Source organism: Oncorhynchus masou, chromosome 9, assembly GCF_036934945.1.
Source record: "Oncorhynchus masou masou isolate Uvic2021 chromosome 9, UVic_Omas_1.1, whole genome shotgun sequence".
NCBI lineage: Eukaryota > Metazoa > Chordata > Actinopteri > Salmoniformes > Salmonidae > Oncorhynchus > Oncorhynchus masou.
In genome coordinates this window covers 8,081,813-8,100,526 of record NC_088220.1, presented here as the reverse complement: position 1 = coordinate 8,100,526, position 18,714 = coordinate 8,081,813, and the positions used below count along the sequence as shown (strand labels likewise).

The 18,714-nt window shown below is 42.4% G+C and overlaps 2 protein-coding genes across 2 annotated transcripts in view; both read right to left on the bottom strand.

The window, feature by feature from the left end:
- LOC135545472 (arf-GAP with Rho-GAP domain, ANK repeat and PH domain-containing protein 3-like) overlaps positions 1-7,017 on the bottom strand; it is a 61,365-nt gene extending 54,348 nt beyond the window's left edge. The window contains 1 exon segment of the mRNA XM_064973102.1: positions 6,880-7,017. The gene's annotated coding sequence lies outside the window, so the exon portion shown is untranslated.
- Positions 7,018-8,780: 1,763 nt separating this feature from the next.
- The window catches only part of LOC135545470 (START domain-containing protein 10-like), a 28,008-nt gene continuing 18,074 nt past the window's right edge, over positions 8,781-18,714 (bottom strand). Inside the window, exons 3-6 of the mRNA XM_064973101.1 lie at positions 15,972-16,075; positions 15,377-15,494; positions 12,829-12,881; positions 8,781-10,703 (exon numbers count right to left, since the gene is read on the bottom strand). Coding sequence (XP_064829173.1) covers positions 10,482-10,703; positions 12,829-12,881; positions 15,377-15,494; positions 15,972-16,075 — 497 coding nt within the window. The 3' untranslated portion in view covers positions 8,781-10,481. The remainder of the gene's footprint in view (positions 10,704-12,828; positions 12,882-15,376; positions 15,495-15,971; positions 16,076-18,714) is intronic.

Below are 18,714 nucleotides of genomic sequence, written 5' to 3'. Positions count from 1 at the left end.
TCTCCCACTTTACCACCACCAAAGCACCCCCAGACCATCACATTGCCTCCACCATGCTTGACAGATGGCGTCAAGCACTCCTCCTTTAACTTAATATAATACATCAATCAAATCAATTTAGCCTCAAGTAAATAATGAAACATGTTCAATTTGGTTTAAATAATGCAAAAACAGTGTTGGAGAAGAAAGTAAAAGTGCAATATGTGCCATGCAATATGTGCCATGATCGTAGCTAGCTAGCTACATAGCCGTCTTTGTATCTAAGACAATTGTGTAGCCTAGAGCGATTTTCTAGGTTAGCTAGCCAGCTATTGTCGTTCTTTTAGGTGCAATCTGCTGACCAGCTAGCCCCGAATAAGCACTGTAGAAACTATTACACTCGCGGAGGAGGATTAGTGTATGTCAAATGGTCAGCCACTACCAGCTAGCCTACTCCAGCAGTACTGTATCATTTTGTATCAATCATTTTAGTCAATAAGATTCTTGCACGATGGATAACTTTCTGAACATTTGGGTGTAGTCCACTTGTCATTCCAATCTCCTTTGCATTAGCGTAGCCTCTTCTGTACCCTGTCAACTATGTGTCTATCTATCCCTGTTCTCTCCTCTCTGCACAGACCATACAAACGCTCCACACCGAAATTTTAGAAAGAGGCCAGATTGCGGCCACCCTAATCTGGTGGTCCCAGCGCGCACGACCCACGTGGAGTTCCTGGTCTCCGGTAGCCTCTGGAACTGCCGATCTCAGCCAACAAGGCAGAGTTCATCTCAGATTTCCAGTCCCTCGACTTCCTGGCACTGACGGAAACATGGATCACCACAGATAACACTGCTGAATCCTATTGCTCTCTTTCCGCCCAAAATGTTTGTCACCCCACTGTACTGAAAGAGGGAGAAAAATTAAACAAAATCCTCATCTTTCCCAAGTGGTCATTTATCAAGAAATGTCCCCTTACCCAACTATCTAATCCCTCCTTTGAATTCCATGCTGTCACATTTACAAAGCCCTTTCAAGCTTAACATCCTTATCAAACGCCCTCAGGTTCCTGGAGATTCATCAATGAGCTTGATGCCTTGATAAGCACAGTGACAGATGGCTAGTGTCACAGTCCTGGTCGACTTTAACCTCCCCATTGTCTACCTTTGACTCATTCCTCTCTGCCTCCTTCTTTCCACTCCTCTCCTCTTTTGACCTCACCCTCTCACCTTCTCCCCACTCACAAGGCAGGCAATAAACAGTCTTTACTAGATTCTGTTCTTCTTAACCTATTGCAACTCCCCTCCAAGTCTCCGACCACTCCTGTTTTTCCCTCTCGTCTGTCATCCAACACTTCCCACACTGCCCCTACTCGGATGGTATCGGAACCTTGTCTCTCTCCCCCGCTACTCTCTCCTCTTCCATCCTATTATCTCTTCCCTCTGCTCATTGCCTTCTCCAACCTTTCTCCTGAACTGCCTCCTAACCCTCCTCTTTCCCTTTCTGCATCCTTGACTCTCTATGTCCCCTATCCTCCAGGCACCATGAGGTCCTCCCCTCCCAAATCCAGTGGCCCGATGACTCATTGCACTTACAGAACAGAACGATTGGCAGAAGTCAGCCGAGCGGAAATGGAGGAAAACTTTGCAAAATCCTCCTGCGGACCTGGAATGTTTTGCATCCTTTCACTGGCATGTCCTCTCTGAATTTTCCTCCTCTGTCTCTGCTGCTAAAGCCACTTTCTACCACTCTAAATTCCAATGACATCTGCCTCTAACCCTAGGAAGCTCTTTGCCACCTTCTCCTCCCTCCTGAATCCTCCCTCCCCCTCCCCCTCCTCCCTCTCTGAGATGACTCAGCAACCATTTGAAAAGAAAGATACAATATCCTGTAAATTAATCTGAAACCCATTCAAAACATGATCTTCCAGATTCTGCTCACACTGCCCTACCAACTCTGCTTCAAACAATTTTCTCCCTCTCTCTCCAGATGAAATCTAAAATCCCTTGTGACGGTGGGAGGCCCAACAACCTGCCCGGCCTCTGGACCATTTCCAGGATGCTTCTGAGCTGGTTGGGTGTAAGCTCACCTATCAACTCATCCCTGACCGCTGGCTACGTCCCTTCCGTCTTCAAGAGAGCGAGAGTTGCACCCCTTCTGAAAAAACCTACACTGGGTGTAAGCGATCCCTCCGTGTCAACAACTACAGACCAGTATCACTTTCTTTTCTCTCCAAAACTCTTGAACGTGCGTCCTTGGCCAGCTCTCCCGCCTCTCTCAGAATGACCTTCTTGATCCAAATCAGTCAGGTTTCAAGACTAGTCATTCAACAGACTGCTCTTCTCTGTATCACGGAGTGTTTTAGTCAAGCACCTCTGCTTCATCCTTCTAGACCTATCGGAGAAACCTTCGATACTGTGAACCATCAGATCCTTCTCCACCCTCTCCGGTTAGATCTGAACACCCACGCTTAGATTGAAGTAAAACAGGTCACACAAAAAAACAGAGGAACGTGGCAGAATCTGTCTCCAGAGTTCACCACTAAATCCCCCAGGGCTCTGTTCTGTGCCCTCCCTATTCTCGCTATACACCAAGTCACTTGGCTCTGTCATAACCTCACATGGTCTCTCCTATCATTGCTATGCAGACCCCATTCACCAATCATACTATATTAATCTTACATCAATCATTCATTTGCCCTTCTGATGACCAGGTTGAGATACATCTCTGCATGTCTTTAGACATAATCAGTGTGGATGACGGATCACCACCTTTAGGATAATGCTGAACCTCAGTCCAAAGGATGCTCTTCCTCCCGGGGAAGGACTGCCCCCATGTTCTCTCACGGTCAACTCCATTGTGTCCTCCTCCCAGAGCGCAAGAATTGACGTGATCCTGACAACACCCTACTTCTAATGTACATCATGATGGTGGCCCGTTCCTGTAGGTTCATGCTCTACAACATCCGCAAGACCCTGCTCACACAGGACAGCCCAATAGGGTTGTCATCTCCCGTCTGGATTACTGCAACTCGCTGTTGGCTGGGCTCCCTGCCTGTGCCATTAAACCCCTACAACTCATCCAGAACGCCGCAGCCCGTCTGGTGTTCAACCTTCCCAAGTTCTCTCCACGTCACCACTCCATCCTCCGCTGACTTCTCCACTGGCTTCCAGTTTGAGCTGTGCTTTGGACCATGGTGCTCCTGGAGCTGTAGGAGGAAATTGGCCTCCAGGCTCTGATCAGGCCCTGTCCACCCAAGCAAGGGCACTGGTTTGCAAAATCTGGCCTGCTCGCCTCCCTACCATTGAGGAAGTCCAGTTTTCAGCCCAGTCAAATCTCCCACTTTACCTGGCCCCCAATGGTGGAACAAACTCCCCAGACCCAGGACAGCGGAGTCAATCACCACCTTCCGGAGACACCTGAAACCCCACCTCTTCAACTTAATATAGGATACATCAATCAAATCCTTTAGCACCCCCCTCTTAATGATTTAGATGCACTATTGAAAGTGGCTGTTCCACTGGATGTCAAATAATTCAAAATTTGTAGTGCTTGGATAAGAAAGTAAAATGACTTAAATGTAATGTAAATGTAAGAAAGCTAATGTTTAAGTTCCTTGCTCAGAACATGAGAACATATGAAAGCTGGTGGTTCCTTTTAACATGAGTCTTCAATATTCCCTGGTAAGAAGTTTTAGGTTGTAGTTACTATAGGAATTATAGGACTATTTCCCTCTATACCATTTGTATTTCATTAACCTTTGACTATTAGATGTTCTTATAGGCACTTTAGTATTGCCAGTGTAACAGTATAGCTTCCGTCCCTCTCCTCACTACTCCCTGGGCTCGAACCAGCAACACAACGACAACAGCCACCACATCGAAGCAGCGTTACCCATGCAGAGCAAGGGAAACAACCACACCAAGGCTCAGAGCGAGTGACGTTTGAAACGCTATTAGCGTGCGTTAACTAGCTAGCCATTTCACTACGGTTACACCAGCCTCATCTCAGGAGTGGATAGGCTTGAAGTCATAAACAGCGCAGTGCTTGACGCACAACGAAGAGCTGCTGGCAAAATGCACGAAAGTGCTGTTTGAATGAATGTTTACGCGCCTGCTTCTGCCTACCACCGCTCAGTCAGATACTTAGATACTTGTATGCTCAGTCAGATTATATGCAACCATGTGTAGTTAACTAGTAATTATGATTGTTTTTTATAAGAGAAGTTTAATGCTAGCTAGCAACTTACCTTGGCTTACTGAATTCGCGTAACAGGCAGTCTCCTTGTGGAGTGCAACGAGAGAGAAGCAGGTCGTTATTGCGTTTGACTAGTTAACTGTAAGGTTGCAATATTGGATCCCCCGAGCTGACAAGGTGAAAATCTGTTGTTCTGACCCTGAACGAGGCAGTTAACCCACCGTTCCTAGGCCATCATTGAAAATAAGAATGTGTTCTTAACTGACTTGCCTAGTTAAATAAAGGTATATAAAAAAATAATTTCAATAAATAAATAATTTGGCAAATCGGCGCCCAAAAATACAGATTTACGATTGTTTTGAAAACTTGAAATCGGCCCCAATTAATCGGCCATTCCGATTAATCGGTTGACCTCTAATCTGTTTCTCAAACTAGACAGTAATGTACTTGTCCTCTTGCTCAGTTGTGCACCGGGGCCTCCCACTCTATATTCTGGTTAGAGTAGTACACAGCGTTGTACAAGATCTTCAGTTTCTTGGAAATTTCTCATGGAATAGCCTTCATTTCTCAGAACAAGAATAGACTGACGAGTTTCAGAAGAAAGGTCTTTGTTTCTGGCCATTTTGAGCCTGTAATCGAACCCACAAATGCTGATGCTCCAGATACTGATACTCCATAAAAAAATCTGTCATTTCCAACTACAATAGTCATTTACAATATTAAAAATGTCTACACTGTATTTCTGATCAATTTGATGTTATTTTAAAGGGGGGGGGGTGCTTTTCCTTCAAAAACAAGGTAATTTCTAAGTGACCCCAAACTTTTGAATGGTAGTGTATGCCAAACCAAAAAAATATTGATTTCAATGTTTACTTTGAATAATTTACACAGAAAATGTCACAAAACCCCATTTACTGGAAGACCTGTGCAGATGCAAAGTTTGGTAACAGAATCACAGTAAAATCAACCTCTGTTTTTTTTTTTTGTGACCACGTTTTTCAAAAATAACTGCTCCGAATTAAGATTCAAAGATGTCTGGAGAAAGAATGGGGGGTGTCAGCTATGTCATCAATTACATCATGGTTCCATGACCTGTATTATACAAAAAATGCATCATTATGAATATGATTATCTTCAGGGTGATATATCCTGAATAAAGTACACAAAGATAGAAATATGCAATATCCTTATTTTGCATATTTGGGTATTATTATACACACAAACTATTATTCTAATGAGCTCCGCCCCCAAACAAGAACACATTTGTCTGGTCCGGACCAGACCAAATCTGAACCAATCATAGACATCGATGTATCACAAGTTTGGACATTAACAGTAGAGATCAGTAGAGTAGAGTTCAGTACAGTAAAGTAGATATGTTCAGTACATTATACTGTACTTTAGTGTGCTCTACTGTACTGAAACTTTACTGTACAGTACTTTTCTTTACTGTCTGTCTGTCTGTCTGTCTATCCTTTCCAAATGAGTTGGTGAAATTATCCTCAAAATGGAGGGTATAATCCCAGCAACATGGGTGTTGTTATGAATCACTGTAAAAAAAACACTAAAAAACATTATGGTTGCTTAACACAATGCACCCGACATCACTGAAACACAACAAGTAAATAGGCTGTCTATGTGTTTCATTTGGATTTTAGACAGAAAAGCAAAGTGAATTTAACGTGAACTCTTTGGGGTTTGGAAACGTGTTGAATATTAAAAGTAGCTCCACTTACATTAGTAGTTTGTTGATCCGTAGTGTGAATTACACGTGAAACTCTGTTACAAATCTATGCTACTTTATACTGCGTCACATATAATAACTCAGATAACGCTGGCTGTGGTCTTCATCTATAGACAGATAGAGAGGCCTCTGAAGGTCAATGTTTCTGGACAGTGGAACGTTGTGCATCACACAAAACCCATCTAATGACCAAAGACAGAGACACTGTATACAGTGTGACTGTAGAGGAACGATCATCTGGGCCTTGCTTACAAGTGGCACTACTGACACCCGAACAATTTAACATTCAGCCATTTTCACGTAAATGAATAATCTCCCTCTCCACAATCCTAAAAACAGAGCTAAAATTGGGAAGCATATTAAATGGGAAATTCCGGTGATTATTTTTTAACTTGTGTTTCTCTGTCCTCTGGCGCTGCACTATCTAATAACTTACTTAACATATGTTCAAGGCTGCTCTTGATTTAAATCAGGTTTCAACTGAGAAACGCTATAACTGACAGGTTCCAAGACCCCAAAATCCACTCAATGCGAAGAGGAAATCTACAACGGGGTGGGGTGTCTGTAAAACATTAGTTTACAGCAAACCAGACAGGTGACTGTATAATGGGTGAAATGTTATACATTAGGCTCACATTCCAAGCCCATGCGATGTCATGAGATTGGCAATTCTTAAACATGGTAATATATATATTTAAAATGTAAAATAAATCATTACACAGAATCGAATTGATTATTCTGCGGTCGGCCAACACACAACTCTACAAGTAAACTATAATGAAATTCTCTCATTATTCACCCAGTTACTGTGAGAAAGACAATATTAGGCCTATAGTATTGAAGAAGTGCGCTCCATAAAATCTCCTGTTAGCTGGATGTCGCCGATACACAGCGTGAGCTCCAGATGATCACTGAAACGTTGGAATCTACCCGTCTAAATATGATAACAATCCTGTTTTACCTTCTGCTGTGTTTCGACGTGCGTGGTTGTTTTCTCAATGCAACATCTAAACACTTGAATCCTTCGGTTTTTCCGTTGTGACGGGGACCGCTCATGACTTGGGCAGCAGAAGAAGCATTGTCCTTGTCGGCAACTTTCTTGCAATGGTGAGTGAGTTTACTCCACAGAGTATCAAGGAGATCTTAATTAAAGGGGAGGGCGGTAGTGATGTTTAGCCGACATTTTTCCCCGTTCAAACTCATTATTAGTCCACTTCAAAGTTGCACATACTGGTAATTCATAGACATAATTGCAATATTTTGAGTCCACTACATTACTTTGCGCAATACATTTAAGAAACGGAATAGGCCTACTGTTAAAGAATGGACACCTTGCAATCAGGTCATTTAATTTAATTCAACTTATCCACTTGTTTTAAAAACATTCCCTATTGCCTACAAAATAACAAAAACACTACACAGTATGTGCAATGTGTAGGCTACATTTTAGTGTGCATTTAGTTAGGTTAGGTTTAGTTAGGTTAGGGTAGCTTTAGTTAGGTTAGGTTTAGTTAGGGTAGCTTTAGTTAGGTTTAGTTAGGTTAGGGTAGCTTTAGTTAGGATAGGTTTAGTTAGGTTAGGGTAGCTTTAGTTAGGTTAGGTTTAGTTAGGTTAGGGTAGCTTTAGTTAGGTTTAGTTAGGTTAGGGTAGCTTTAGTTAGGTTAAGTTAGGTTAGGGTAGCTTTAGTTAGGTTAGGTTTAGTTAGGTTAAGGTAGATTTAGTTAGGTTAGGTTTAGTTAGGTTAGGGTAGCTTTAGTTAGGTTAGGTTTAGTTAGGGTAGCTTTAGTTAGGTTAGGTTTAGTTAGGTTAGGGTAGCTTTAGTTAGGTTTAGTTAGGTTAGGTAGCTTTAGTTAGGGTAGCTTTAGTTAGGTTAGGTTTAGTTAGGTTAGGTTTAGTTAGGGTAGATTTAGTTAGGTTAGGTTTAGTTAGGTTAGGGTAGCTTTAGTTAGGTTAGGTTTAGTTAGGTTAGGGTAGCTTTAGTTAGGTTAGGTTTAGTTGGGTTAGGTTTAGTTAGGTTAGGTTTAGTTAGGTTAGGGTAGCTTTAGTTAGGTTAGGTTTAGTTAGGTTAGGGTAGCTTTTGTTAGGTTAGGTTTAGTTAGGTTAGGTTTAGTTAGGTGCATGGGTGGAAAAGGGTACTATAATATGGGCTTCAATAGGACTACTGATACAATAGACCATGTGCTGTGGGCTTCAATACGACTACTGGTACAATAGACCATGTGATGTGGGCTTCAATATGACTACTGATACAATAGACCATGTGCTGTGGGCTTCAATATGACTACTGATACAATAGACCATGTGCTGTGGGCTTCAATATGACTACTGATACAATAGACCATGTGCTGTGGGCTTCAATAGGACTACTGATACAATAGACCATGTGATGTACTGATACAATAGCTTGATGTGGGCAATACGACTACTGGTACAATAGACCATGTGATGTGGGCTTCAATAGGACTACTGATACAATAGACCATGTGATGTGGGCTTCAATAGGACTACTGGTACAATAGACCATGTGATGTGGGCTTCAATACGACTACTGATACAATAGACCCAAACAACCTGATGAGAGATCAACATTATAAATAGCTACAAAAAAATGTGGATGTTCAGGTGTAATCAAGATGTGGTCCTGGATTTTCCTTAACCCCCCCCCCCCCCACCCACCCACCCACCCTGCCTGACACACACACACCTATATTACACATTTTTCTCATTAGTTCAAGTTCCAAGGCTGTCATGAATCACACACATTGTTATTCAAAAATCAAAGGAAGCTCAGATTATGGATAATAAATGGATGATCTTAGGAGATCACGAGTGTAACTAACATCACACGCTTTAATTCTCAAAGATCACTCAAAATGAAAGACATTTTAATACGAGACAAAGCAATGAACTTTGAGTTCTACAATCAAAGAGAAGCTTTTGTGTTGTGTGAGAAATCTAGACAACAGTGGAGTTTCCTTTCCCTCAAAAACAATCTTGACTGATGCGGACAGGAAATGGGACAGGAAGTAGCCTTGGGGAAACAGGAAGTGCCTGAGACAATACAGATTCTGAGGATTGGCCCCCAGCTGCAAGTCTGAAAAGGGATACAGTCACACATAAACGTTCCTTATCGACAGAGAAAAACAAACATTGCAGTTAAAATGGGAACTTGTACTTGGAAATGATGATTAGGAATCAAGGGCATCAGCCGCCAAGGTCTTAAAAACCAGGAGTCAACTTCTCTTTATTTAACGTGTGCGTTGCTATGAACATGATGTCTCTCCATTTTGGAAACATGTCTAAAAATCGTACCGAAAGACCATTAGAATTTAAGTAAAACTGCATCACTAATAATAACTTTATGCAGAAAGACAAAATGTTTGAAATTCAGTCAGGACCGGCAAGACCAACGTATAACTGAGGTAATGACCTTTTAACAGCTAAACACGTTTCATGACCCCTACGGTTATAACAAGCTATAACAGGTTATAATGATTCCTTTTAAGGGTCAGACAGGTTTTTTTTAAATTCCCTCGGACGTTGTTATGCTGCCATCTCTCCTCCCCTGTGACTGTCATTAGGAGTCTCAGTGGGCCATTCACTGTACAAAAGCACACTTGTCTTGGTGCATTATGCTAATTCACTTCCTAACAAACTGACAACATTCCATTGTTCTAACCCAGCGTTTTCCCGAAACTCGGTGCACGTTTTTGTTTTTGCCCTTGCACTACACAGGTGAATCAAATGATCAATGCTTGATGATTAGTTGATAATTTGAATCAGCTGTGTAGTGCTAGGGGCAAAATCCAAAACGTGCACCGAGTTCGTGAAACACTGTTCTAAACGCTCACCGCTTCCAAACACTGGGCGATGAGGAAATGTTATGACGTATCACTGCCACTGGGAGGCACTAGATACCAGGAAATATACTGTAGTAAGTAGGCTGCATGATAGGCTATTTTCTCTATTGGCAATGGCTATTGTATAACACTTCAAATGAAAGCTGAAGTCGAATCAAACATGAATATGAAAAAAACTTTAAAAAATGTTTAGGGTCTTGAAATAGTTAAATATTGTCTTTAAATTTGTTTTGAAATAGACACATTTTACAGTATTATCATAAATTCGATATTATACCATTTAATTGAAGGATAGCACCGTGCATACGTTGTCTATTTTTTCCTATATGAAAATACCCTGTTAAACCCCTCTGATTCAATAAGTTATACATCAATTACCAACTAAATGCAACAAGACAAAAGTTGCAGATCCAAATGATAGTAAATCATACATGTACATTTACATATTTGTACTGTACACACACACACACACACACACACACTCACACGGAAACACACGCACACACCAAACCCAACACAGAGGGTGTGTCCCAAATTGCACCCTATTTCCTATATAGTTCACTACTTTTGACCAGAGTCTTATGGGCCCTGCATCAATGTAATACACTTCTATTTTTTTATTTTACCGTTATTTTCTAGGGAATAGGGTGCCATTTTGAAAACACAGCCACACAATTATATACAAACAGTTTCTTCACTCCGACTAGGTCTCTTCATCATCGCTGTGACGTTGTGCTTGTTTCTCCTCCATCAGGCGGCTCTCATCAATGTTCTCCAGTGAGTCGGCTCTCTGTAGTACAAGGTCAGCCACGTTAATACACGGTAAGGTGTTCTGCTCGGGGTAAATCCAGGGCTTCAGGTTAGGGTTGTGCTTCCTCTTCCACTCTGGATACTTCTGACAGGCCTTGTAGATCTTCTTCATGGCCTCGGGGGAAGGAGCACACATATTCAGATTCTAAATTAATGTGTTAGTTAAGAGCCTCTCAGATAAGCCTTTTTTAAATTTAACCTTTACCGACTTTCCTAGTTAAATAAAGAACAAATTCTTATTTACAATGACAGCCTACCGGGGAACAGTGGGTTAACTGCCTCGTTCAGGGGCAGGAGGACAGATGTTTACCTTGTCAACTCAGGGATTTGATCTAGAAACCTTTCGCTTACTGGCCAAACACTCTAATCACTAGGCTACCTGCTGGTTAATGGCCAAATGCTCTAACCACTAGGCTACCTGCTGGTTACTGGCCCAATGCTCTAACCACTAGGCTACCTGCTGGTTACTGGCCCAATGCTCTAACCACTAGGCTACCTGCTGGTTACTGGCCCAACGCTCTACACTCTAACCACTAGGCTACCTGCTGGTTACTGACCCAACGCTCTAACCACTAGGCTACCTGCTGGTTACTGGCCCAACACTCTAACCACTAGGCTCCCTGCTGGTTACTGGCCCAACACTCTAACCACTAGGCTACCTGCTGGTTACTGGCCAAACACTCAAACCACTAGGCTACCTGCTGGTTACTGGCCCAACGCTCTAACCACTAGGCTACCTGCTGGTTACTGGCCAAACGCTCTAACCACTAGGCTACCTGCTGGTTACTGGCCCAACGCTCTAACCACTAGGCTACCTGCTGGTTACTGGCCCAACGCTCTAACCACTAGGCTACCTGCTGGTTACTGGCCCAACACTCTAACCACTAGGCTACCTGCTGGTTACTGGCCAAATGCTCTAACCACTAGGCTACCTGCTGGTTACTAGTCCAACACTCTAACCACTAGGCTACCTGCTGGTTACTCGTCCAACACTCTAACCACTAGGCTACCTGCTGGTTACTGGCCCAACGCTCTAACCACTAGGCTACCTGCTGGTTACTCGGCCCAACACTCTAACCACTAGGCTACATGCTGGTTACTGGTTCTAACCACTAGGCTACCTGCTGTTACCAACACTCTAACCACTAGGCTACCTTGCTGGTTACTGTCCCAACACTCTAACCACTAGGCTACATGCTGGTTACTGGCCAAATGCTCTAACCACTAGGCTACCTGCTGGTTACTAGTCCAACACTCTAACCACTAGGCTACCTGCTGGTTACTCGTCCAACACTCTAACCACTAGGCTACCTGCTGGTTACTGGCCCAACGCTCTAACCACTAGGCTACCTGCTGGTTACTGGCCCAACACTCTAACCACTAGGCTACATGCTGGTTACTGGCCAAATGCTCTAACCACTAGGCTAGGCTACCCAACGCTCTAACCACTAGGCTACTTGCTGGTTACTGGCCCAACACTCTAACCACTAGGCTACATGCTGGTTACTGGCCAAATGCTCTAACCACTAGGCTACCTGCTGGTTACTAGTCCAACACTCTAACCACTAGGCTACCTGCTGGTTACTGGCCCAACACTCTAACCACTAGGCTACCTGCTGGTTACTAGTCCAACACTCTAACCACTAGGCTACCTGCTGGTTACTGGCCCAACGCTCTAACCACTAGGCTACCTGCTGGTTACTGGCCCAACACTCTAACCACTAGGCTACCTGCTGGTTACTGGCCCAACGCTCTAACCACTAGGCTACCTGCTGGTTACTAGTCCAACACTCTAACCACTAGGCTACCTGCTGGTTACTAGTCCAACACTCTAACCACTAGGCTACCTGCTGGTTACTGGCCCAACGCTCTAACCACTAGGCTACCTGCCGTCTTGCAGCCAAGTTCTGAAGGGTTTTATAAGTAGGCAATAAACAAAATAATAATTAGTTTATAAATAGCTTCTAAATGTGTAATAAACACTTATAACACCATGGTATTATCTTTCATGGTATTCTTGATAGTGATTTTGGAATCAAAACAAGTCAAAACATATTTGGGAACTGTATGAAGTGCACGAACTTCCTGAAACCACTAGATGGAGACAGAGGTATCAAATAATATAGACCACCCTTATGCTTTGTTCGGCACACTCTCTCTTCTTCTCGGGTTTCAAGATAGCACATTACCAAGACAGATTGATAATAATAATAATAATAATATTAAAATGATAATATTACCTTTGGTGCTACGAACTGAGAAGCTCTATTCACCACCCACTTGGGAAGGGAACCTGCAGTCCAAACCAAAAACATGAAACAGGCTTCTGTACAGACAGTGGCAAGTCAAATTCAAGGACTTTCAAGTACTTTTTTCAAGCACTAATACATATTTTCAAGGACTATCAATTTGTAAATAGTTCTTATAATGCAATTGTTTCTAGTTGCCACACGATGACAGTATATCGTAAAAACCTCGATATATAAAAACATACAACAACAACAAAAAACACCTAGTATTCATCACTACCTTACAAGTTCTACTCAATAATACGTTGTTTTACCATTTATTTACTACATAAGTGGTAAGTCAGTGCTGATGATGTTGTAATTTGAGTAGTGATGAGCAGAGTTTTGGGACATGTCTACTGGTGAACCAACATTTCCTATTCACATTACTACACAATTCCATCCGAATGACTGTGTTTTTATTGGGCAATGAGGGAATCTACTAATTAATAGCTACGAAAAAAGCAAGCCTACTTCCGACTGGCAACTTTGTGTGTAGCCGGCAGGAGAAGGGCAGGTGGGCTGTGTGAGGAAAACAGCACATGAACGGCCACCAGAACGGCAGGAGCACGGTTGCCGCTTGATAAAGCGGAATATCGCGGGCGACCGGTCAACGAGGCGATTGGCAACAGCTCTGGAGGCTGTTACTGAGAACAAGTAACATAATGTAGAACTGGCGCTTAGCAGGACGGAGCGTCGTGTCTTCCCCCATCATGTGGCTCTTCAGGGCCGATTCAACCATGCTCGCAATGTCAAAGTCTGACGCAACATATACGGTGTGGGTTGGTTGGGTCCAGTGATGTAGTGGTAAAAAAATGCTGGGTAAACTATACTGAACAAAAATATAAAACGCAACATGTTGGTCCCATGTTTTCGGCGAATAAACTATAAACTATCAAAATAAAGAAAGTTTCACACTCCATGTATAAACTCCCAGCAATTTAATGGGTATTTACCAACGTTTCGGCATCACTGTGGCTTCCTCATGGTCATGTTTTCATTCAAATAAAAATCCCTGAAATATTCCATAAACATAAAAGGAATCTAGATTTTCCCGGGATTTTAGCTATCAATGTGACGTTTGACGTCCCCAAATCAGTCAGTTCTGTACCAGCGTGGCTGAGTGGCAGTGTGTGTGGAATGAGCAAGCTCTCCTGGCAACCACAGCGCGAAACGTGAGGAAATAAGACTCTGGTTGTCTACCTGGAAATTAATTCGCAAGACCAATATTTTTTTAAATAATATTTTTCATAAACATATTTTGATCATTATCTGTTCTCCTCTCATTTTAATTCAAATACTTTTAAAGTACCAACTTGAGAAAATTTCTTATTACAGGACTTGACTCCGGTACTTGAATTTCAGTGCCTTGTGAGAACCCTGATGAAAGTTTAACACCAATACAAAACTATTTCTATTAGGCAGACCTATGAAAAAAGGTGTTTTTCTCTCTTTAATAAAACACACTGCGTGCTTCCTGTTGATATAGTTCCTGCAGGACCCCTGGTTTACAGTATACAGAACAGAGGTGTTGCTATACAGTAGTTCCTGTGCGACCCCTGGTTTACAACATAGTTCCTACATGACACCTTGTTTACAGTAAGGACAGTATACAGAACAGAAGTGTTGATATAGTTCCTGCAGGACATCTGGTTTACAGTAAGGACAGTATACAGTAGATATAGTTCATGCAGGACCCCTGGTTTACAGTAAGGACAGTATACAGTAGATATAGTTCATGCAGGACCTCTGGTTTACAGTAAGGACAGTATACAGTAGATATAGTTCATGCAGGACCTCTGGTTTACAGTAAGGACAGTATACAGTAGATATAGTTCATGCAGGACCTCTGGTTTACAGTAAGGACAGTATACATTAGATATAGAGTTTCTTCACACTCAAGGACAGAAATGAGGCTAGACTGTTGTTAAATGACAACGTGGCACACAGAGTAGTTGTCGCCAATGTGGTGATTTGCTGCACCCTCAAAAGGTGCAAGAGAAGACATACTGTATACTACAGTGAAACGGTCTCTCCACACTTTAATCAGATGCAATGTCAGCATTTTAATGGTTAAACTCTCTGTCAGTAATGGCCTTCTTTAAAACACGGCCGTTAAAAGCACCTTAAATACCTTGGATGGGAAGGATACGCCACAGGTCGTATCATCGACCTGATAGGTTTCAAAAAGTTACTGCTGAAACATCATCTTGTTGCGTTTGATCTTCGCCTGATTCCTCCCTAAGAGCGGTGTCTGTGTACACAGAGGTGTTTCAACAGGACTCTCTCAGTGTGAAGTGAAGCTAGGGGACTTTCAGCTCACCGGAATGGTGTTACGTACACAAACAGACAGAGCAGTCTTCTCATAGCACCCTATGACAGTGATGCACTGTATCCAGAACTGGTGTTGACCAGCATAGAGCTGTACCGTCAACACCAAAAAACATGTTATGTAAATCATTTAAAATGTACAGTCCTGTATATAACCAGAAGGTTTTACCTTTGGGATCGACCTGCGTCAGGTAATAGAGAGTGGAGGAGTTTTCTCCGTTGGACTGAATCAGGTATCCTGTCTGCAGAGACACCGCTCTCACATAGTCCTTTTTGGGCGGATATTGCTGAAATAAGACCAATCAAATCAAAGTATTATTCATTAATGAATTACCATACAAAAAAAATAACCAGTCAGCTGTTCATATTATGTTTAGAGTTTTTTTGTTTGTTTGTTAAACAACCCAAACTTCAACCCAGACTTCACAACAGAGGCATGAAGAGATGTTGACCCCACTTCAACAGTAGACTGGGCCTCTGGCAGGACTTTCTTACTGAGTCTGCCAAACAGCACTAATAGCATCTGTCTATTGTACAACATTCACTAGAAGACATGCTCAACTTCAGAGAAGTAAATTCATCTTTGGGTGCTGTAGCACAAAAGTAATCCTACTTGTGTGAAAACGACGACCGGCCACTCGTCCATTGTGACAGCTGATAAAATAAATAGTGTTCTTTTAAATACTTTTGTGAGTGCTGGTTGTCTTTTTCATTGTGCAGTATTTCTGAGCCATCCAAAATTGTGTGTAGATAAAGGTGCATACCGGGTGTTTGACAGAGTAGTTGATGATCAGGTAGTCGTTGCCCAGAGGAAGCCACGATCTCATGGTAACAAAGTCCCTGTTCTTCAGGGGGCTCGGGCACTTCCCTACAAAACACAATGGCAACATGACTTCAGTGGAAGATGTTGTTTCAATGAGTCCAAATGTCCACATACTGTAGTATTCTATTGTCAATGATTCTCAGTGATGAACTGCCTCACAACCCAGTCTATTCAGTCTATTTCTATGCCTGATTAAATTGTGTGGTCGGTGTACCTTTCTTCTGTAACATGTGTTTACAGTGGGGCCTAGTCATAGAAACACCTTTTACTTTGAGTAACATTCTTTAGTCTGCTACATCTGTTGAATCATACCGGCACATTTTGGGGCGGCAGGATAGCCTAGTGGTTAGAGCAATGGACTAGTAACCCGAAAGTTCAAATCCCCGAGCTGACAAGGTACAAATCTGTCGTTCTGCCCCTGAACGGTTAACCCACTGTTCCTAGGCTGTAGGAAGAATTTGTTCTTAACTGACTTGCCTAGTTAAATAAAGGTAAAAATGAATAAATAATAATAAATAAATAAAAATAATAAAAATTGACTCACACTGACTGGCATATTGACTCACACTGACTGGCACACTGACTGGCACATTGACTGGCACATTGACTCACATTGACTCACACTGACTGGCACATTGACTCACACTGACTGGTACATTGACTCACACTGACTGGCATATTGGCACACATTGACTCACACTGACTGGCATATTGACACACATTGACTCACACTGACTGGCACATTGACTCACACTGACTGGCACATTGACTCACACTGACTGGCACATTGACGGGCACATTGACTAACATTGACTCACACTGACCGGCATTTTGACTCACACTGACTGGTACATTGACTCACACTGACTGGTACATTGACTCACACTGACTGGTACATTGACTCACACTGACTGGCACATTGACTCACACTGACTGGCACATTGACTCACACTGACTGGCACATTGACTCACACTGACTGGCACATTGACTCACACTGACCGGCACATTGACTCACACTGACTCTCACACTGACCGGCACATTGACTCACACTGACTGGCACATTGACTCACATTGACTCAAACTGACTGGCACATTGACTCACACTGACCGGCACATTGACTCACATTGACTCACACTGACTGGCACATTGATTCACACTGACCGGCACATTGACTCACACTGACTGGCACATTGACTCACATTGACTCAACCTGACTGGCACATTGACTCACACTGACCGGCACATTGACTCACACTGACTGGCACATTGACTCACACTGACCGGCACATTGACTCATACTGACTGGCACATTGACTCACACTGCCTCATGAATACTGATTCAATACCAGGAGGCTTATCATCAGTAAACAATCTGACACTAACTCACAGGAGTAATATCCTACATCTGACACTAACTCACAGGACTAATATCCTACATCTGACACTAACTCACAGGAGTAATATCCTACATCTGACACTAACTCACAGGACTAATATCCTACATCTGACACTAACTCACAGGACTAATATCCTACATCTGACACTAACTCACAGGACTAATATCCTACATCTGACACTAACTCACAGCAGTAATATCCTACATCTGACACTAACTCACAGGACTAATATCCTACATCTGACACTAACTAATATCCTACATCTGACACTAACTCACAGGACTAATATCCTACATCTGACACTAACTCACAGGACTAATATCCTACATCTGACACTAACTCACAGGACTAATATCCTACATCTGACACTAACTCACAGGACTAATATCCTCTGACATCTGACAGGACTAATATCCTACATCTGACACTAACTCACAGGACTAATATCCTACATCTGACACTAACTCACAGGACTAATATCCTACATCTGACACTAACTCACAGGACTAATATCCTACATCTGACACTAACTCACAGGACTAATATCCTACATCTGACACTAACTATCCTCTGACATCTGACAATATCCTAACTCACAGGACTAATATCCTACATCTGACACTAACTCACAGGACTAATATCCTACATCTGACACTAACTCACAGGACTAATATCCTACATCTGACACTAACTCACAGGACTAATATCCTACATCTGACACTAACTCACAGCAGTAATATCCTACATCTGACACTAACTCACAGGACTAATATCCTACATCTGACACTAACTCACAGGACTAATATCCTACATCTGACACTAACTCACAGGACTAATATCCTACATCTGACACTCAACTCACAGGACTAATATCCTACATCTGACACTAACTCACAGGACTAATATCCTACATCTGACACTAACTCACAGGACTAATATCCTACATCTGACACTAACTCACAGCAGTAATATCCTACATCTGACACTAACTCACAGGACTAATATCCTACATCTGACACTAACTCACAGGACTAATATCCTACATCTGACACTAACTCACAGGACTAATATCCTACATCTGACACTAACTCACAGGACTAATATCCTACATCTGACACTAACTCACAGGAGTAATATCCTACATCTGACACTAACTCACAGGACTAATATCCTACATCTGACACTAACTCACAGGACTAATATCCTACATCTGACACTAACTCCTACATCTGACACTAACTCACAGGACTAATATCCTACATCTGACACTAACTCACAGGACTA